Source organism: Etheostoma cragini, chromosome 9 (assembly GCF_013103735.1).
Source record: "Etheostoma cragini isolate CJK2018 chromosome 9, CSU_Ecrag_1.0, whole genome shotgun sequence".
Classification (NCBI taxonomy): Eukaryota; Metazoa; Chordata; class Actinopteri; order Perciformes; family Percidae; genus Etheostoma; species Etheostoma cragini.
Window position 1 is genome coordinate 6,119,277 of NC_048415.1, and position 22,652 is coordinate 6,141,928.

At 39.7% G+C, this 22,652-nt stretch overlaps 1 protein-coding gene across 2 annotated transcripts; it reads right to left on the bottom strand.

Annotated features, from left to right (window-relative positions):
- Nucleotides 1-14,581: 14,581 nt before the first annotated feature.
- On the bottom strand, nucleotides 14,582-18,940 carry dmrt2b (doublesex and mab-3 related transcription factor 2b). 2 transcript variants are annotated; one of them, XM_034882432.1, is made up of 3 exons: nucleotides 17,966-18,940; nucleotides 16,631-16,733; nucleotides 14,582-15,633 (listed from the first exon to the last, which is right to left on the bottom strand). In XM_034882432.1, the coding sequence occupies exons 1-3, from the start codon at nucleotides 18,326-18,328 to the stop codon at nucleotides 14,768-14,770; spliced, it is 1,332 nt and encodes a 443-aa protein (XP_034738323.1). In that variant the 5' UTR covers nucleotides 18,329-18,940; the 3' UTR covers nucleotides 14,582-14,767. The 2 variants fall into 2 exon arrangements, with proteins under 2 accessions (XP_034738323.1, XP_034738322.1); XM_034882431.1 differs by having other exon boundaries at nucleotides 17,945-18,940.
- Nucleotides 18,941-22,652: the final 3,712 nt, after the last annotated feature.

Genomic DNA, 22,652 nt, shown 5'->3' on the forward strand with positions numbered 1-22,652 from the left:
AACCTTTAGGGAACGTTCCCACAACCAAAAACGAACGTTCCCAGAACGTTCTGGGAACCAAAAATTGTTAGCTGGGTGGTCACAATTGCCGGTCTCTTGGATAAAGTCCTATGTTGTTTGACCCATCCGGAATTTTACACTACACCCTACCATAGTCACGCGTAGTGCTACGTCGTCGTCATCGAACCCCGTGTAGCTGCTGCTCTCCCTTTTTGCATCGCTTCTGACGCTGACAGCCACTGTCTGATTGTCCCTTATTCACAAGTTCGGAGTGAGAACGGGTTGTGTCAAATATCGCTTGGACTCGCCGGTGCGTCTTTTGTCTTCAGAGAGTTTTCTTCTGAGTTCTTCTGAGTTCTTCACCTTCTCCACTGCCCATTTATAACATTCTTTGTCCTCTGTGGATTTTTATCTTGAGCCAGAACTGCTGCAACACGATAAGACGTCGACTCATCTACCGTTTTTTTTTTATTCCTTTTGGTGTTTCACAAAGAAAGACACCCTGTGATTGAGATATGACCCAGTGACTGCTACAAGTGTGTCTGATTAAAATCTGCTCTTGTCCTCCTTGCTGTCAAAAAGCATGGTTGGCATCATCTGCTGTGATCCAGGCTAAAAGGGACGAGTGCCACAAGCTGTGTTCAAACGAACATACCTCCATATTGGATATCAAACATTTGGCAATGGACCAAGTGTAACCCAATCAGCAATCAGCAGTACAAGGATAAAAGCTGACCCCACTAGTAACATTGCTAATCTCTAAAATAAGCTGGTTATCCTGAGCCCCTTTACAGGCCACAGTGAATGATGTATTATTTTAAGATCCATAAGGTTTTTCTTAAAGTCAACCTTGCTTTTTGTCAATCATTTCAATAAAATGTTAACAATAATAATATCATTTCTCACTATTTTAACAATTTTTACAAATCAAACAAAGAATCAATTAATTAAGATCTAAGAATCCATTATGGACTTGAACATTAGTTGCAAATAACACATAATATGTATACGATATAATAGGATACCAGTCACAGGGGGACATTTGTGCAATACTTTTACTTTTAAGCACATTTCCTTGATAATGCTACATATTTAACGTAAGTAAGATTTTCAATGCAGGATTTTTACTTTACTAAATCATTTAGTATGGTGTTAATTCATTTTTCAAAGAGTACTTACCCTCAGCAGTTACAAAATAAAGTAAGAAACATATCGTGGAGTGCTTGATTTGGTCCGTAAACTACACTGCCAAATCAAGTCAGACAAAACCCAGCGATACAGATTTCTAAGCAAGAATTTACTTTAATTAAATTTGACTGAATGGTTCTTCAGTGCCATTGAGAGAACCTTTATTTCAATCAGAAGAGACTTTGTTGCAGGTATGCAAAGATTAATTTGTAAGCTGTGTATGAAAAATATAAACTGTACAAAGTCTTTGGAGATTAGACTCCATCATACAAAATGTATATGTTTTAAAGGGGGTAGAGAAACTCAGACGTATTCCCTCGATGGAGTCTAGACACTGGTGGTGGTGGTGGTGGTGGTGAAGGAGCACAAAGACCGTATCGAAGAAGTCGATGGAAACGGTCAGCCGGAAGAAGACCCAGGGTGCCGTGGGTCAAGATGACCGGAGGTGGAAGGGGAGGAAGAGCATCGCACTCTTTCCTGAAATGACAACTGACAGCCGCAAAAGGAGAGAACAGATTTAAAGCAGGGATGTCACGTTTGACTTGTGAAAACATAGCCATGCTGATTGGTTTAACTGAAAAGTGAATGGCTCGACATCAGTTTAGGGGAGATGTGATGAAGTTATTATTGAATTATTGAAGTCTCCCTGAAATAATTCATGCTCAATTCATTTGAGCCATATTAATTGGTTAACTTTTGACTGTTCCGTTTTTAAATGGTTTGCAGTCAACACGATATACGTTTTGCTCACAAAATAAATGCATTCAGAAAACAAAAGGTTTTAGAAATATGACAGGCTCTCTTGTGAGATATTTAGGTTTCTGTAGTGCAACAGGTTCAAAATTTCCAAGTGCAATTAGTGCACTTCATTTAGATCAAATGCCACAGCCCTTGTTATTATTCGCACTGCCACAAATAATACGTGACATGATGGATTCTTTGTATTTTATATTGTTTGTATATTTTCACTTTTTAATGTGTTCTTTTCTTTCATTTTTGTATGTTATTGTTTCATGCCACCCTGCTGAAAAAGAACAGAAATAAAACATGTGTCCCACAAGCAGTTTTTTTTATCAGTAGAAATGGGAACTAAACTCCCTTTTTGAATTTCAAAGTTGAAATAATGTAATTCTTCCTTTTTTAGCGCTACACTCTTGAGTGTCTTGTGTTTCTGTGCTCCTGGGATCAGCTGTCTCCTGCAGTGAGCACATATTTAACACCTCAGTCTGAGAAAACGGGTTTTGTGCATGTCCACTCACACAGCTTTGGGCACACGCTCCTGCACCTTTCGCATTGCTGATCTTCATCCGCCTCCCTGAGGCTGTTTCCATAGCTTCCCTCCAGCTAATGTTTTGTCATCTGAAGCTGTGATATTATGTGAATTAGCCTGTGGCGGAGATTGCCTTGTGGTAACAATTCATCACCTGTTTGGCAGAGGTGACTGCATGAGTGACTGAACGAGCGGTTACTGGTATGACGTGCGGAGCGAGCATCTGGTGTAGGGGGTTAATTGAGAGCGATTAAGGTGATTAATAGCTTTGTTTGAACTGAAAACACAAGACAGACTAGGTTGTGTTACAGAGCAAATATTTTGGGGAAAAAATCCATCAGTGGCATGAGTGCAGAGTGGCTGGAGAATGTAGCAGTCAGGTGTGTGAGAGTGTGTATATTTAGGCTCTCAGCTTAATGGCAATTTGAAAAATACAGACGTAGTGTGTATTTGTGTGTTGGGTTAAGGAACTGGCTGTGTGTATGTAGGAGGAAATAGAGACATAGACTTGTGTGATCATTGAGGGGGAAAGAGTAATATTGACATGGAGCTGGCCGGTTAAAAAGAGCTTCTGTTTCCACGCTATTCCATTCCTATTATTGTCTTACAGAGAAGCTTTCTGTCGTGTGTGTGTGTGTGTGTGTGTGTGTGTGTGTGTGTGTGTGTGTGTTTGTGTGTATCTAGAGAGACTGAAAAACAAGTTATGCTCACATATCCCTGCTCAGTACAAACAGACTCAAACTGAAATCCACGATATCTCTTCCACAGAGGCGACTCCACCTCGCTCGCTACAATTTCTCCATCTTAAAAATGTTTTTACACTAAAACAGGAAGCAATTTCACTCAAGTGAATTGAGAAATTGCAGTTTTTTCATCATTTGCATAAAAGGCATGGAGCTAGCATCAAATCAGATATTTTTTTTATTTTGGGCCCTGGATAAGCAACATTTCTCCTCAAGATTTTTTATTTTTATATTTAAATTAAGTGTTCATATTTTGTTTGTTTTCTTATATTCTCATATTTATTTATATCCTAAAAGGCATTTATTGTGAAACACTTTTTTTTTGTTAGTAAATGTGCTATAAAAATAAACCTCGCTGAACTTTTATTTTACAAATTACTGCCATTCATTTGAAAAACTCTTTGCCTTTCTTCCATCATATTTCATCATATGTTTCAATTTTTAAAAAATCCACACCTAAACCTTAAAGTAGTCCCTCCCCTTGGCAGTTCATGTTTTATTTTCTTACATCATTTGATCATGTTAATTTGACTTTTTTTTGGTTTTTACAGATTAACATAAAAAAAATCTCACACTAACAAATACTTTACCAAGATGAATAAAAAATACATGTTTTCATAAATATTTACCCAGGGCCAACCTAAATCATCATCTGATGCAGCCAGCTGGTTCAAGAAGTCATGTAATTGGTTGAATGGATATCACCTGTATGTAGTCAAGGGGTTTTAAATGATTGTAGTGAATACACCTGTGTCTTAAATACACCTGTGTCTTATATACACCTGTGTCTTTAGTACAGGGCCCAGGCTTTGGTGAGTCTGTACCATGGCAACATGAAGACAAAGGTACAAAAAAAAAATATAACAAAGTATAAACAAAAATGAAACATTTGATAAAGAACTTACATGATTTCAAATTATAAAGACAAATAAATCAAATGACCTGTCAAGAAGCAATAATAGGATGACAAGTACCCTGTCGAGCCTTAAATATGTAATTAAGTTGTGTTTGGTTTGTGAAGTGTGAAATATCCTATTCTCACTCCTCCCTTTAATTTTTAATTAAACCGAAGCCTAAAATTTGGAGATTAATGGGAGAGCTTTGACAATTTTGCATCAGTAATACACCTGTTTACTTCTTTGAACTGCTTCTCCCTCTTTCAATTGAACCCTTTTCAGGAGAGCTGTACATTTTGTAGGCTGACATGCACTATTTCTTTAACTATGGACGTTACTTTGACGCTGCTATTATGCACCTTGTACCAGTATTTATTTGTCCTTGTACTGCTACGGGTGGGTTCCAGTTGGAGTGTGTGTAGATCTTGTTTGTATTTATGTGTCTTGTAGGTGTTTTTTACTTGCTTCACACCTAATGACCCTTCAGGGACAGAAATAAAGTTGAAAGTTTGATTCATGATTCATTATGCAGGGTGAAAGTGGGCAGCCTTTCAGAGCAGAGACATATTCAAATTGAATCGCTTTAAACTGTAGTTGAGTGCAGTCAAGAGTATGAGAAATAATCTCGCTCGGCTCCTCTGTCAGCCCCGTCGCCCTATGTTACACGTACACTGAGTTTGCAGTATCCCCACCGAACACTTTTCAGTTTTCACTTTATTCAGTTAAAATCCCTGGTCAAGACTTCAGGAGTAATAATGTTATGTAAATTGAAAAAATTCACTCATCTGAAACATGGAGATGTACATACATTTTTACCATACCAGTGATTGTGATAAAAGTGGCAATTCTACTTTAGCACTTAAACACTTCTAAAATCTTCCCAACTGCAGGCCTCATTCAAGCATCTACTCAACTTTGTTCTCATCATGTTGCATTAGGGTAGCCGAAAATGTTTTATAATAATGGTTTTCCCATGATAGATCCCACAGAGAGTTTGTAAAATGAGTTATATTTTGCTCAGAGGAAGGAAAGGAGACAGGATTGATATCTGTTAAGGTTGTCTGTCACAACCAGGACACATGGCCACAATCAAGGATGTGTTTAATTTAATAACAGAAAATTCTCCAAAAGTAGTGAGGGAGTTCTGAAGGAAGACAAACACAGCGACCGGCTTTGCCTCATCCTCACATCTATTACACCACACGCCACACCACCAACCAGAAATAGACACTTTGTTTCCCACAAATGGCTTTAACACATGCTCTGTTGGAACCCGAGATGTCTAATAACATCTTTTTACTGACACTATTTATATTGTAAAAGCTATTAGACTGAATTTTACGCCATCCCTTTTCACCCCTCTGTGTTTTTAATCTCTTAGTTTTGGCAGTGGCAAGGTCGAGGGGTTTGTCTGTGAGCATTATCTCTCTGGACTAAAAGTTAAAGTAAACGGCTTTAAAACATGTTGCTGATCTTGGCAACTTGTATCATAGCTATGGGTTATGGTGAGCTACAGGGCTCCCACTATCACGCCATCTCAACTTGCCCACATCTTTCCGTGTATGCTTGCAAGTTCCTCCCAGCACTGTGCTTGTGCCAGCTGTTATTCTTAAAGGTCTGTGAACTTGACATTACAAAACAGGGTTTTATATGTCATTAAACTCCACTATCCTCTACTTTTTAGGCCTCAGAGATAATCAATCACTTATAAGAGAGTGCCAATCTGTTAGCATAGGGGGGGTGTCCAGATCAGGACATGAATAACATCAGGGTGGATTAGATTACCAGAATGTGGTCCAAAGAATTGTTTGACTTTGGGTTTGCAGAATTCTTTAGAATGAAGTACAAACCAAGCTGGGTAAATACTGCTTTAATGGCCGAGAAGTCTGAGCTGTTTTTGCATTGATGTTATTGCTGCCACCCTTGGTCTATAAAGTTCCTGAACTCGCCCGGCATGTGCTTCGCTTAGTTTCTAAACAGAGCTCTGAGGCTGAGGTACAATGTTGTAAAAGTTATGCTAAAGCTATGTTGAGCTGATCACAGCTAGAATCTTGTCACTACCCGATGTGAGTCGAGTGCAGATGGAAAACACACATGTGTCACTTTGCGATGAGTGCATATGTGAGTTGGCCATGCTTCACTTTGCAACAAGTAGCCTACAAGATAAAAATCGACCTACATAACAAAGTTTATTCACTGCTGGCTGAAAGTTAGCAATCAAACAAAACAAAGGCTGTTACTTGAATGGAGTTTTGAGCTAACGTTAGCAATCAAACAAACATAGACGGCTAAAACACATCTGAAATGATTTCAATCTTCTGTCATTGTTTGTAATGAGTGTAATGATGTAAAAAGTTTATTTTATGGATTTCACATATTTCAGTGTGACACGTCATGCCGTAAACCGTGTACATTGGCGCATACGCAACTCACATCTGCACTCAACTCAAATTAGGTAGTGACAACCGTTTGGACTTCTTCAAGGAAAGTGCTGACATTTTTCACAAATATTGCAATGCATTTTTATGCTAAATAATCATTTCTGAGGAAATGGATTACTGCAGTCTTCCCTTCTTCCCCTTCCTCTGTTTGCTTCAACATCTGCAAAAGTGCCTCATTCCCCGCATTAAGGGTAGGGGAATGATGGGTACTGATCAGAGAGAAGTGTTGAGAAAGCATGTTAATCAGAACTAAGGGTGTAAAAAAACAAACTCCTACAAGCGTTAACAGATGGCAACCCGCAGGAGGTGGCAAGATTAATACACCAGCGCATATACACCTAGATAATGTCGTCAATTGTGTAATGGCACAACAAGGGATTTGACCTGGTATCAGAATGATACAGATTTCCCAATTCTTTTGAAGTAGTACAGCTAGAAAATATGTACTTTAATTTAAATGCTATGGTTTCACAGGATTTCAAGGTTGCTGTGGGCTGTTGTTTGACATCTCTTTAATGCTATAATGTTTTCTGGAGGGAGAGACATCTAGCGAGAGAGAGAGGTGAGAGAAAGTGCGGTCTTGTGGTCTGCTTTAGTTTCTAATATTGCAGAGGTAGTTCTTCGGCGGCCAAGCCGCACCATGTGACGGTAACTGGATCGCCACAAAGCTGCAGCCGTGGGCACCGCCAGTCGTCCCCAAGGCTGCTGGAATGGCGACAGGGAAGCCTCGCACACATGCAAGATCCCAAATACTGTACATGCACACACCAGTGTATGGAAAAACCCAAATAGTACAGGATGGGGGTAAGTGGGGAGGTGTGGTAGAGAACTCTACCCTGCCTGTTTCAAAGATGTTTTTAAAGCTGTGAAATTTCTAGTCCAACCACAGCAGGCTCGGTTACACACAGGGCTGTCTTTTAAAGCGAGAGCTGGTGTGTTTGTTCTTCTGTTAAATGAAGGGTGGCGGGGGTCAGACTGGAACTCAACTACAGTCAATTAGGAATGCCTCTATCAGAGGGCAGACCAGACACTTGTTCTCTATTAAAGCCTGGTTCTTTCTGTTAGCTCTGATTGTCTATGCTGTGGATATATGGAACAACTGGGGCAGATCTACTACTTAAGGCTCAATTCTATTTAACATTACACTGTACATGGATGCGGACTTACCCCCCGGGAATCATGGGGGCAGTGTAGGCGGGCAATAGTTTAAGCGAGACACAACAAAGACATTTAAAAAATGATGGAGCTAGGAAAGTATGGAGCTAGAACAGTGACAGTAATCTGTGGTATTGAAAATAAAATTTGGCAATGAAACAACAAATATTGGCATTGAAAACTGTTGAACTGAAGTATAAAACACAAACATAAAAAAGTAAGAATCTCATAATCCTATGATATTATTTCACTTTGACGTTTGTTTGCATCATGACGGATTTTTCAATGTCAATTTAAATTTTTTATTGATGTCTGTGTTTTTTCAAAGACAGTTTTTTTTTTTACGCTGTCAAGATTTTTACAATGTCCCTGTTTTCAGTTTCAACTTTCTGTCACTGTTTTGGCGTAGGGAGGAGGGGCCTGAGGGGAGGAACAAAGGGGGCGTGGCTTGTGGGAATTTACATAGGCTGCTGGCGAGAGACCACACCTCCAGACGAATCCTGGCATTTTTTCACACAGAAGCAGGCTGGTTTAGTGTTAACTTTTAATGTAGCTTGTCAGTGAATGCGTCCAGCCTTTTAGTGAGTGTGTGATTTGCCTAGAAACCTATTATGTGAAAAAACGGCCAATATGAACAGACTTACTTGAGATTTGGAGGTTCCAGGTGAACGTGTGGAAGACATTGCAGATATGCGGTTTAACAACTCTGGGAGGATTCGTTTGGAGGTGTGGTCTCTCGCCAGTAGCCTCTGTAAGTTACCCCTAAGCCACGCCCCCTTTATCCCTCTCCTCAGGCCCCTCCTCCTTATGCCAAAACAGTGACAGAAAGTTGAAACTGAAAACAGTGACATTGTAAAAATCTTGACAGCGTAAAAAAAAAACTGTCACTGAAAAGACACGGACATCAAGAAAAAATTTAAATTGACATTGAAAAACCCATCATGATGCAAACAAAATCAAAATGAAATGAAATATTATCATAGGATTATACGATCATTACTTTTTGATGTTTTATACTTCAGTTCAACAGTTTTCAATGCCAATATTTGTTGTTTCAATGCCAAATTTTATTTTCAATACCACAGGTTACTGTCACTGTTCTAGCTCCATAGGAAAGATGGTTAAAATTTGCCCAGGCACAGGGACAAACAGTTGCTACAGAACAACTGGAAAGATATGATGGATTAAATGTGAGGTGGATGGTGGCAATAGAAAAGTGAACATCCGTCCATAGCAACAATTGTCCATAGGGCTGGGCAAATAAAACAAATAAAACATTGGCTTTACATACGAAAGCATCTTCTTTGGTGCGGTTGTTGATTTGGGACTCTTTTTTTTGAATTCTCAAACTGCTCATGAGGACCTTTTCACTTAACTTACATTCCACTGTAAACCCAGTGTAATTGATCTTTGTAGTGGTCACTAAGTTATTCTTTCATGTTTTGTTAAAAAAACGTTCATTACTAAATCACATTAGTTGTTTGTAATAATCAGCTTAAATGTGCAGTGCAACCGATCATATTAAGAAGAGATAACTAAGGATGTTTAGTTTCTGCATGGCAGGGGTGTGGTCATCTGAACTATTCTGTGCTGAATGCCAAATAATGTTCTGGGTGTTTATTTATGCTATCTGGGTTTTAGTTTTGTATGGTTGATTTAGGGCTCATGTTTATCTATGTTTATCATGTTTAACATTTATTGTTGACCGAGACCCGGGTGAGGACTGATGGTGTCTGGGCAGTGTGCTGTAACAATTCAGGGTTATTTGTACAGGTTAAAAGATAGTAACTTTGTTTTCTGAGTGGAATTTTGCATGTAATACAATACATTGGAGATTTAAAATGTTTTAATGTATATTGTTTTCATAGTGGATACATCTTTTTAAGGTTATATTGTCATAAAGGAATATAAACAATATTGAAATGATTGAATCATTTCCTAAGTATTGGTAAGTAGTCCAATGTTTTGTCCAAGTGCTATGATGCATAGTTTCGTTCTCCCAATAAGGAACTCTAAGTAATGACAACAAAACTTTAGCTGCATCCATATGACACTAGCCTCCCTCACCCATCCTCTACGCAGTTGCTGGTAGCCAAGGAGGACACAGAAGATTTAAAAAACATGGACTCTTTAGGTACTGTAAATATCTTCACTCGATTTTCTGTTCGCCAAAGTCGCATGACGACACCAGTTTCTGAACATGCCATGCTGAGAAATACAGAGAGAGTTGTGTGGAGCTGACAGCATATCACTTTGTCATTTTTGACTTAAATGTGACAGACCTTAATTACTATTAAAAGTTACGCACTAAAGCTTTAACTTAGCATGCTTATTTTAGACTGCAAAACTCCAGAAAATAATGTTTACCTGTGATTTTTTTTGTAATGACTACTTATGTCAACTTGATTTGTCTACTGCATCAATTTACCAGTCTTTGTCAATAAAACTTAACCTGTTAAGTTTCACCTTGTGTAAAAACTTAGACGGTTGGGCAATGGGTTTTGATGCAAATTTCTAGTAAAGTCAACTAATTTGGGATAATAGTGAACTCTGTAAAGTATGTGAATTGAAATGCCCAGAAGCACAATATTTATATAGATTAACAGTAAATGTAATTCATTATTTCCAACCCTGTTAGTTAATCCATACAAACAGAAATGATTGCATAAAGACTGGAGGTAAGCTATAAGCTAATCAGCTGCAGGCTGTAAATTCACATTTACCATGCAGACATGAGAGTTATGTCAATTTTCTCAAATTACTTTTGGCAAGAAAGAAAATGAGCATATTCCCCAAATTGTCAAACCACTCCCCTATGTGTGAAGACTCATAACCTTAAACAAACACACTCACACTCTCTCTCTATTGTACACTAAATTAAGAAGTGATGCAATGATCCTGTTCTGATTGTGTTTGCTGTGCTTTATCTTTGTTTGTTTTTGTGAAATTATCATCCTTGACTTAAGTCCACAGCCAGACGTGCACTGCACAAAAACCCGTAGGTTTACCAAGGTTGTCTGGGAAAATGATCTATTGAACATTGTTGTTTGTCTGTCCATCCATCTTTCTGACAAGGCATTTCAGGAATATTTCTACTGGTTTTTAATCACATGAAGGTCAAAATGTATAGCACAAACATCTCTCAAATATCACTGTCAAGGTTGGACAAAACTTGATAAATGATTCCGGCTCCATTTGCTAGTGTCTAAATGAATTACATCATTGGCTGGAGGGGGTCAGTATAATAAACTCCAAATGGCTGAAAAGCACCAGGGTCATTTTTGATTATATTTGAAAAGGCAAAGGCACATTATTGGCTCTAGCTATGCCTGAGTCATGCCTAATTGACAATGTTTACTTTTATATACTTATCCTTTCTTTTATTATGAGAGGTCATTGTAAGGCATCAAAATGATTGTGTGCTAAAGCTAGTAGCACTGGAGATGCTTTCATTACTGGCCTGTATCCACAAATCATAGCAAGATTGATGTACTCATGTTGTAAACACTCACAGCTGTAGCGTAACAGTACACCAGCGGCTACCAAACACCAGAGAGCATACAGGACCGTTGCAGGGCAGGGTGGAACAGGAGAGAATCCAAAGAGCGTGGTAAGTTGGCAGACGGATCAAATGGCTTCCCCTGAACCCTCATCCTCAATGTTGCAAGGACTTTGTTAAAACAAATAGAAGAAATACTGCCTGGAGTGTAATAATAACATCCATGAGCACACCATTAGTAGCATTACAAATAAAAAAAAAAAATACTAACAAATTAAACCATTGAGAAAATTCAAATACAGTATGTGTTCTTTGGAAAAGTTAATTTAACGCTGTCTTGACTTGGTGAAAAAAAGTTAATTAATGTTGCCTAGGAAGTTTATTACAACACTGACACAAGACACACTGAATAATGTGTGTGTGTATGTGTGTGTGTATTTAGGCTGTGAGTAGGTTTGTTTTAATCATATATTTCCTGCAGCACTGTACCTGTCTTCATTACTGCCAGCTAGCTCCTGTAAGCCAAAACAGTTTAGTAAATGTCTGTCGCAATAGTATGTTAATTAGATTTAATAGATGCAATACTAATCATAAATGTATTGATTTATTGTATAATAAGTTGGATTTAGGGTTAAAGTAAACCGTAATGTAATATAACAATGGGGCTGAATCAATCCAGCCTATAGAAGTCAAACAAGCCACTTATGAAGCTTGGTGAAGTAGTGGCTACTGCAGGTCCAACTCGTAGGTCAGTTACAATAGACCTGGAGCTTCTCCCTACTGTTCAACCATATATTCTTAAAAAATCACTTAAGCAGGCATGCTGTTTCCATTCAAATTCATCGTGTCAGGAACAGGGTCCTTATCAACCTGGAGAGTGCTTCGCACTGTCCAAACATCCCATAATAACACTATTGAATTCAGAGAGCAGCTCGCCCAGAAGTGCCAAGAGAAATGACCTTGGCACACCAAGAGACATGCTTTTAGCTATCATTCTGTAATGAGAGCTGGTGGGACGATCAAAGGCTTTCCCCTGAACCCTGATACTAAATGTTGCTGTTTATCCGTCCAAGGGGAGAGCTAAGACTGATGCATATATCATACCCAACAGCTACAGAGGTCTGCCTATTTCAGTCGGGTCTGAGAGGGAATAACTTACTTGAATGATAATTTGCCTTCCCTGCATTTCTGCCATTTCACACAGCTTTTGTAAACACTGCAAGATCATTTTAATAGTTCTGTACTATGCAGCTGTAGTGGGATGGCTCCACCCTAGGCCTGAAACAGGCCTATGGCGGTGTAGGTAAAGACATCAATGCTTGGTTATCAGGAGAGGAAATAACCTAGTTTAAAATAACAGGTGAACAAAAATACTTTTAAAGATGCTGCAGCACATGTAACCTGTGGGCTAGCTTGTTGTCATGTCTCCCCCACCCACAAGCTCTCTCCAGATCGTCACTTCATCTTTCTCAATTGTTTAATTTGCTGCTGCTGCTGCTGATAGGGTCTGTATGAGGAAAATATGAAGATCAGAGTTACTGGGAAACGCCAAAGCAAAGCCTTTTTTGCCCTGAACATAGTGAAATCAATCCTGCTGAAATGGAAATGAGGCACAACGAGAGCATGAAGAGCAGGAGTGCCAGAGGTGGGCGACATAAAAGGAGAGGGGTGGGGGAAGAGCAGGTTTTGGGCTGTTAAAAATTCAAAAACATGTTTCAACCTGTTGAAACTGCTTTGTCAGCAAACTGTCCGGAATCCAATAATCCCCCCACATGCCCTCTCTTTCCCTCCTTTCCTCCCTTGGCCCTCAAAGGAAAAGTTAATAAACTGGCTATTGCAGATTGAATCAAACCTTTCCAAAGAGCACAGAACAATGAAGCTAATCCGTCTTTCCTTTGCACAGTCCTAACAAGAACGGTGGAACGTGAATGGCATTTCAGTGCAGGGTCGCTGTCTATTAAGCCGCCACACGTCTCGTCTAAAGACACACTAGAATGAAAAATGGGGGAACTGGATAAATGAGCTTCTCTCCTAGCTTTTTCTCGGGAGATGGGGGGGTTATTCTTTTCAGAAGTCATTATCACCCCATTGTGACTGATGCTCGTCTTTTATTATCATAGTGTAAATGCCAGTTTGCACTCTATGCAAGGAAGAGGTTTTAATATTGTAAAATGACAGCAGATGGCGTGAAAAGAAAACACAAAAAAACCAGCACATATTCAGTGCTTTCAGGCTCACTACCTCATCTTCCTGCCAATCTTTCCTCTCTGTCTGTCTGAAGAGACGGGGAGAAAGGCATTCTGATATGCTGGTATGATACTTGCAAACAAAGACACGGAGCAGCACGCTATCACCTCCGGGTTGACGCCACAAGGTCCAGAGTTGTCAAAAGTATCTAACCTCCATCTCTGTGAGATTACAGCACAGAACAAAAAAACACAAGAGGAGAGAAGAGGTGGAAAGTGGATATAGATCAAATGCATGTTCAAACAAACTCGGCCGGCATCAAGCTCGGCATACAATAAAGAACAATGTCGCCAAGGCAACACTGGCACATTCCCATTCATCTTTTGTTGAATATATATCTTCTCTCCTTCTGTTAGTGTGATGAAATGATACTCCATGAAATATTAAACAATGTGTCATATGATAAGTAAATTTAAGGTTGTACGATCATAATGATACACTACAGTCTGGCAAAATGTCAACAAACGGAGCCAATAAATAATAAATACACATTTCTCACCTGGTAGAATAAAAAGAGACGAAAAATGTCAGAGTTGTTTGCTTGCTGTCAGCCCTTTCCGGGCTACTACAGATTTTTTTAAGGGGGGACAATCTTTGCTCCTTTTAACTGTCTTCTTGGGAAATCACCTGCTTCTCCTCATGTTCCTCCTTCCAGCGTTAGTTTTCTTTTTAGTCAAGAGAGATTTCTGAGCAGCACCTGTTTTTTGTTTTTTTTTAAACCTCAACGCCCGAGAGCAGCGCGGATATCAGCCAGCCACATCTACACTTTGATTTGAAAACCAATGCACAAAGTAAGAAATGGGCACAAGTTCAAACACTCCTTGACTTTTTCATCAACTTTGTTTTATGGATGTACCGTATATTTCTTCTTGCAGGAAAAGAGAATATAATATGATTCATGTGAGAGCGTCAAAGCAGAATGGTTCAGTACATTTTTACCGCACTGCTGACAGAGTAGTGTGACATTGTATTAAAAATGGATTACATTATTAAAGTGCATATTTGAACTAAATATGCTCAATGTAAGCATAAAAATGAAAATATAGAAATCTAGTGCCTATATATATGTTTCATTGTTGTATATTTTATAGTAGTTAAAATGTAGCTAAATACATTTTTATAGAAAAGAAATACTAAGATTAACAATTGTGTTTTGTAAACTGTTCATATATTATGTTCAAATATTTGACTTTATAGCAAATAGCCCTTGTCAATAAAAGTGTTTCAAAACAAGTATTACATCTAGTGACTGTTATATTTATCAATTCAAACATCAATTGTAAGTCCGCACATACACAAAGTGCAATACACTGCTTTCCATTTCCCTGTCAGGCTCTTAGGAGAGCCTCCACAGAGAAAGGTAATGGCCTCACAGCGGGAGTCCTGACTGAGCTGGCATGAGGGCTCTTGAAGGAGTCGGCATGAGGACCTGACTGGTCAGCGGGAGTGTCTGCGCACCAGCCCTTAGCTGTCAGAGCTCGGGAATCAAAAGTCCTGCTGGGTGCACTAATGTCTGGCCTGTCCAGGATACCCTGATCAGATCCAAAAACATAGCGTGTCATGGTTGAAGAGCCATTTGATTCCATTTCTTCTGTTGGTTTTGAGGTGTATTTTGCAAAGTCTAGACCTGACAAGGTACTGCCATGATGTTTGAGTCTTTGTTGTGACGGTAGAGGAATCAGCTCGGGTCTATCTATCTCCTCGCAGCCTTTCCAACAGTTCTGCACCTCCTTAACCTTTGTGGTTTCCTGTGAGCTTTGGCATAAGAAGTCACTACAGTCACTTTGTGCGGACGACCTGCTCTTAAGGTGGAAAAACTGATAGAACTGGAAGTCACACTCATACAGAGGCTTATATTTATACACAGGCACATAACTGGTCGTCCCTGCAGCGGCGGGGTCCTTGTTAAGAAGACAGAAGTGGAGGCTAGGAGAGACAGGCAGGGGAGGAGGGTGAAGCACGGGGACAAGGGCAGAAGATGAAGAAAAGGAAAGGTCGCTCTTCCGGTCGCTCTGCAGCTCCCTCTGTCTCAGTTCCCGCTCCAGCATCACGTTCTCCAGCTCCTTGTCTGCAAAGGCTCGCCTCTTCCTCATACGAGCGCTGATCGGGGGACACGTGAAGGGAGTTTGGTCGCGCTGTGTCTGCTTTGACCAGCAGGAGGTGTCGTCCTCCAGCGCCACTATCGGTTTTAGACCTGCACAGAAGGTCTGCTGTTATGTATTCATATATTTAATTTGTTGGTGAATAATGAAGTTGTTCCAACCGATTAATTATGTTTATGTTTGTTTGTCCTTTAATATTTTAATTATACAGTTGGTTAGTTGTGTCATTTTTGTTTCACTGAGCGCACAGAGTGGCTTAGAGGGATGTAAAGACAAAGCCTCTTGCAGGATTTGACTGTAAGCCAGAAGGTAATAATACACACTATGTATTACAGTAATGGTCTGTTGTTGTGAAATAATGAAGCCACAGTGATAAGGTTGGCTTAGATACATTTAGTGTGGGTAATACTGGGTAATAGTGACATCCAAGAAGCACTGGCTGTGTGTGCAAGCAGGGCTTGAAATGTGGTTGTAGTTTGAGCAAAATACATAATGCATATGTGTGTCTACTTGTGGGGGGAAATATGTGTTTGTTTTGTGACATTGTGGGGACTAACATCTGCAGCCGAACAAAAAGCGGGTCCTCGCGGGGACAGACATTTATTTGGGTAAGATTTAAATTCTGGTTGAGGTTTGACTCAGGCTTAAGCTAAGGCTAGGATAAAGGTTGGGCTTAGACATGGACAGGTTATGGATAATTTATGGTAAACCTCCAGGGATGCAATGTCCTAATAAATCATTTAAACAAATAGTGATCTAATTTTGAATGCACTCGTACACTACAGGTTATTTGTTACTTGTTTCTGTACTAATTACAACTCACCCTGGACAAGTAAAAAGAGTTTACTTTGACAGGGCAGCAAGCAGTGACTCACTTCCTCCACTCACAGATGACAAACCAAGTGGATCAGTTTATGATCTTCTTGAATGAATTCTGTCAACCTAAATGCATTAAAACAATTAAGAAAATTTGCTAAAGTTGACTTTAAGAGTTTCATCCGATTTACTGGAAAGGAAACTACACTTTCTATCACAGTCTTGGAGAGAGTACGTATGTTAATGAGAGAAGAGATGTTAATTAAACTTTACCCTGCAGGATGCTCTTTGCCATTATGCTCGGTTCGGATGCTTTGGTGTAACGCTGATACGCCGTCCTCCGTGACGGACCTGCACACCTGACCCCCCTCTTACCCTGGGAGAAACATGGGAACAGGAATAAGACATTTGGACATAGTCATTATACTGAGAATGTGCCCCAAAGGTAATTAATACGGTATGTAAGAGGCAAGCAGAGCTCATTGTCATTCCAAGATTTAAAAATAAGAGATATTTGGCTATTCACTGTTGACACTCGAAAAAAAAACCTATAGTATAATTTTAGGCTAAGTCATTATGTGAGGCAAACTTGCTGTCTTAGTATATTATATTAATATGTTTTACAAACATACAAACAACAATATATATTGATATGACACAATGTGGAGTACGTATTGATAGATTTCTGTTGCAGTACACTTTATTGCAACAATGAACAACAAAACTAAAAGATAATCATTCCTCTGTGATATGTCTACTACTTATCCAGTAATATTTTTAATATTTGTGAATATTCTAAAATGTTGATGACTGCTTTATATAACTGAATTCTGAAAACTGAAGTCTTGTTGTAAGGATATACATAATACATATTTATTGTAATATAATACATATTTCTTGTCATATCTCAATAGGACTTCAGTGTTCAAAATATAGTATTAATTTGTAAATAAAATAATATATGTATATATTTTATTCTGTTTTGTATTAATGCAAATAAAAGAATAAGCTTAAGTCTGTAGTTTTGAACCTACTGTAGGTACAAATAAAAATGGAAATACGCTGCCCTGGGCCTTGAGATTATCAGACTTCTTTCACACATAGTGAAATAGTGAAAATATAGATAATAGTAATAGTTGTAAGTGTTAACTATTTACCTGGGATTTTGCTTCAGAAAATGCAATACAGGAAAAGAAAAGGCTGTAGTGTGAAATAGCAATAGCTTTATTCGACTGACCTTCAGTCTACCATCAGGTGAGCCATTAAACATTCAACAGTCTTTAACTGCTTTATCAATTGTATATTCCTTTAATTTTCAGTATGTATGTGTGTGTGTGTGTGTGTGTGAGTGAGTAGCCTATGTGTGTGTCCCTGTAACATGGTGCTGTAAGAGAGTAATTTTCCAGTTTGGGATTAATAAAGTCAATCTATCTATCTATCTATCTATCTAGGCTATCTAATTTCTTACCCCAGGAATCACATTCAACGTCTCATGTAAATATAATTGTTTGTTAATGACGGTTTGCCTCCTGATCATCATGTACTGGAGGTCATGGTTTACCCATCTGTTTATTCTCCCTCCCTGACCTGCCCTTGCGCTCTGCTCACCTCCGCAGCTTGTTGCCTCCTCAGTGCGACCTGCGCTGCCATGACCCGCTGCCGCTCCACCACCAGCAGGCAGCAGGCACAGTGACAGTCCCTCCAGCGGCAGAAGCGTTTGTGGCCCTTCAAACACGAAACGACGCCGTGGTTCCGACAGCGGGCGCATTTGGGGCTCCGGGCCATCTTGCGTGGTTTCTGCTGATGGCGCTCTGGAGACAGGGCCGCTTTATTCTCCCCTCCGTCCCCGCGGCGGCCGAGTTGCCCAACGCATCCGTCAGGACTTGTCACGTCAACAACTTCTTCGGATTTTAGTACATCAAGTTTTGGTGTGGTCTCCAGCTGCGGGCCTCCTTCCAACTGAGAGGACATCTATGACTAATAACACGGATTCCTTTTTAATCCGTGGGGCACTATGTTGCTGCTACCGCTGGGCAGACTTTCGCAAAAACTGCAAGGTTCTTTTAACTCAAAATGCAACTAAGGACACGTGTAAGGTTGTTACGTATTAAAGTACAACAGTGGTGCTGTTTTACGCACGCATTTAAAACTGAAAAAAACAATTCTGACTGCTGCACTGAAACACAACACACATAGACTAGCCTACATCAGCTATCCCAGCCTATATGAAATACATCAATGTTTATCAAATAGCAACTAAAACGACGCATTAAGCACGTGATTCCAGGCTTAAAGAGGCTGTGCACCACAACTTTACAGCAAACTAATTCCTAATGAACACCAAGCGGTGAGGTGCGGTGTCCTGGCCCAGCCCACTGCAACATGGCAGCGTTTTCAGGGTGGAAACTTTGCAGCCTACCGCCAGACGTTTGAAATGTTAAGCCTCTCTCAGCTGCTCTCTGACGCTGTTTCCAAGAACAAGCGGGCCACAATGCAGAGATCCTGGCGCGCGAACCGACAGCATTGATTTGTGGAAAGTCAGTTTGCAGAAAAAGCAACCGCCTCTCCCTAGAAACGCCTTTACCTGCCCTGCCCACCTTCGCTGTGGTTCTCATCTTTCAAGAGATATGGGATCTTGGCAGAGCCACATCTCCAAATTATTCTATGCAAGGGATCTATGCAAACAAAACATAGCAAAAAAAGTAGGCCTACGTCAAAACCATGTGGTCACATGTTTTGACAAAATTCATAAACTGTCAAGAATGTACAGATTGAAAGGGGGGAAGAGGGATGTACACAACCAACACTACAATTATAGTAACACACATTCTTATGATAATAGTAGCCTAATTATACATGCCGAGTTTACGCTAAAACATACATATGTGTCCATTAGTGTGTGTATACATGTGAGCCATATGTTTTGCCAGACTGATACAATGTGGACTAATTATGCACGTGCCTTGGAGAAACTAGGCTAGTGGGGAAATCAGAGGCAGCCAGAGAAAAGTGAAAGAGGGAGAAATACATTTGTTATATTACTTAGGAGTCTTGACACTCATTTTTATTCAAAAGACATTTACATATGTCAATGATTTAATGGCTCTCTTGATGTTTTTGTGTTACCCTTTCTGGTTTTGAAACAGAATAATCCAAACCATTGAAATATAAATATTCTCCCTAAAGCTTGTTTAGATAAGTGTTTTTAACTGCCATGTGTGGATTATGGATCCAGTGAATTAATGGGAGGTTGGTGATATGCTGCACTAACCTCCTAAACAGGTACGCTTAGTGCTGATATAAGGCAGTGAATGTTGTGTGTAAAAAGAGCGGTTTCCTTGACCTTACAGACTCCACTGACACGGTGTGAAAAGTGTGCTCCCTACTGGTTTGGTTGTGTAATTACACCCAGGGTAGTTCTACCATGGTAGAACAAGTCAGGGCTATCTAATTTATCTGATTTCCATCTTATTTCAAGGCTACACAGGGAAAAAGGCGTTCAAAAACCTTGTAGAGTTCAACAATGTGGCCCAACACCGACCAACCAGAAAAATAAATTATCTTGCTCTCCTTCACAGGACGCTTCAGGGCTTTGTGTAATTAGTTATCACTGAAGATCCTGACAGGACTGACTCAAGAGGTTCTTGTCTACAGCACCTACAAGTTTAGTTCAGGATAACTAATTATCACCATTTCTACTTCATGCTTCAGGCTTCCAGACTCTTTATGTATGTGACTATGCTAAAAAACTGTTTAAATGATACTGAAATGGCACATGCTTGCTGCACAGTGTATTACTCCAGAGAGTTCTCTCAAAAAGCCTGACGTTTATTGTAACATATGCAACGTTTGGATTTGAGAATGCAAATATGACGAAACGTTGACCTTATACTTATGGCATTCAGATTCTGTTATTAAGATCATTTTTAAGATATTGTTAGTGAGGCTTACTATGAGTTATCTGTAAAAAATCAATTGATGCCCGCATCATCAAATACATACTGTAAGTTTAAAGGTTGAAATCTTGGCCAACCAATATTTATCTGGTGTGTAAATTTACAACAGAGATTAAAAAGGTAAAACCTTTATTTGAATTCTTCTATTATCTAAAAACTTTGATTTAATTTTAAAGAAGGGTTTTAAATAATCGACACAGTCTCATGAATGGATTATACACATACAGTATATACAGGCCGATACTGTCTATGTTATTTTCACCAGCCATCGCAGGCTCAGGGGCTCAGATGGCAAAGGCCCAGTCACTTTTGGTCTTGAGCCTGGACTTTGCAGTGGCCAGAAGTGTCCCACCATGAGATTTCTGGATGTTGTCAGCTCATGAAAGGTTTGAAGATCAGATATCAAAGATGTAGGCAGGAGCCAGCGCAAGCTGAGCCTCAGAAAATGATCACCAAAGTCATACAACCAATGGATACAGTGTAGCTATATTGCATATACATGATTGTCCTCTTCAATTATCACACAGTGGATTTAATCTGGAGCGCTGCCACAGTTTGGTAATACCATGTGGACTATCTTTAAATCTCTGGATATGCAGAATTATGCAGGACACAATGAGTGAACCTGCCCACCACTAGGTTCAACCTGCAGTTTACAGAAGGCTCCAATGACAACTCAAAAGGAATCTGCAGAAGATACTGACAGCATTTTTCTGTCATTGAAACTCATCCTTGCCAGGTGCGAAGCAGCAGCCATGCTGACCCCATATGTATCAAAGGACCCACTCAAAGGAAGCAAGGAAGGCAACATCAAAGGAAGCTTTCCCCAAGGACTTCAACACCCAGGGGCATTGGTAATGACCAAAGGCCTTTCACACCAACTCCAGATTTTTCTCACAAATGATGATAAATAAATAATTAAATAAATATATGAACAATTGAACATGTCTTGTGACAGTCAGTTCCACCCTTCACCAAATAGAAGATAAGTAACAGTGCACTCTTTTTTAGCTGCAAATAACTTCTGAAAGAAATTGTAATGGACTTTATGTGAACATTACATACTTACATAAAAATTGAACCCGGCATGAGGATAATTACAGATGTACCAGGTTCTGAACTTAATTAGGAAAACAAAGCAACATGGAAAAAAGGCATCTCTATTTAAAAAAGAAATAAAAAGTACAAGGTGAAGAATGGTATCCAATCCTTCTCACGATTGTTTTGGCAGGTCCCTAAATTAAGCATCAAAGCATCATATTCCTGAGCCACACGTTTTGTACACCCGATCCCCCACCCGAAGTACTAGATGTCACTTGTCAGAAAAACATAAACATAGGTTGATGAAGGTCTTTAAGCAAACCTTGATTGTGCTGTTTTTGTGTGTGTTGAGAACAGTCTACAAATTGACGAGTGGGCTCCATAAATGGTAGACCATGCATGATGCTGTGAAGTGTGTGCATGGAAACCAAGTAAGTACAACCCCTTGTTATTAAAACCATCAGTTCTGCTGCTGTCTGTAATGGAGTGCATCTCTCGAAGCCTGTTGACTCTGAGACAAATTGACTGTCATCAGCAGTGACATGGTGCTTTGGCATTCTTGTCACAGGACCTCTCTTTTCCTTGTACTTTGTTGTATGTCCTGCGGTTGTGCTGAGAGTTGTGTCCATTTACTTCCATTTTCGTCGCACAGAATGAGTTTGACAGACTCCTTGGCTCCCACCACTCGGCCTGCCAGAGTGTCCTTCTGCATCTGCCTCTCCCTCTATGACTGACACGCCCTCAATCGACTTGTGAACGACCTCAAACTTAAGACAAAAGGCCTGTAAGATTCACTCAAGGACAAGAGCGCAGCTCCAACTTTATGTAATGTGCAGAAGTTTGTAGAAAGAAAACAGCGGAGCTGGGGGCAGGTTGCATTTTCAAACAAAATCCTGAGCTGAATGTCAATTCACTTCAAAGAGAGAAATTAAAAAACACTGGGCTATGTTTCACGGTGCTTTAAAACAAAGGCTTTAGCCCCTTTATCCACCTTCTTCCAAAGAGCAGGCGACACCTTTGCTGTTATCAACGTAAGGCAGAGGCCATTAAGCTGACAGTTTTTTCCCAAGGTGGGTTTTAAAACCTGCACCTTAGAGAGTGTTTGAGTGTGTCAAGCCTGTTAAGACAGAACAAGTGCTTGCTTAAATTAATGCACTTCTACCGTCATCACATTAGACACAATCAGGTGGTTTTAGGGAATGTTTTTAATATGCCGCACACAACAAGTGTTGCAACAACACAAACAGTCTTAAGAAGCAGTTACATGAACCAGACCATGCATTCTCTCTAGGTACTAA

Bases quoted from the DNA above. Each gene is read 5' to 3' on its own strand.
- dmrt2b (XM_034882431.1), bottom strand. From the start codon at position 18,328: ATGTCCTCTCAGTTGGAAGGAGGCCCGCAGCTGGAGACCACACCAAAA. The intron at 16,734-17,944 runs GTCAGGGAGGGA...TGTTTCTCCCAG, and splicing joins TGAGCAGAGCGCAAGGGCAG to GGTAAGAGGGGGGTCAGGTG. The intron at 15,634-16,630 runs GTAAAGTTTAAT...CCTTCTGTGCAG, and splicing joins GGCAAAGAGCATCCTGCAGG to GTCTAAAACCGATAGTGGCG.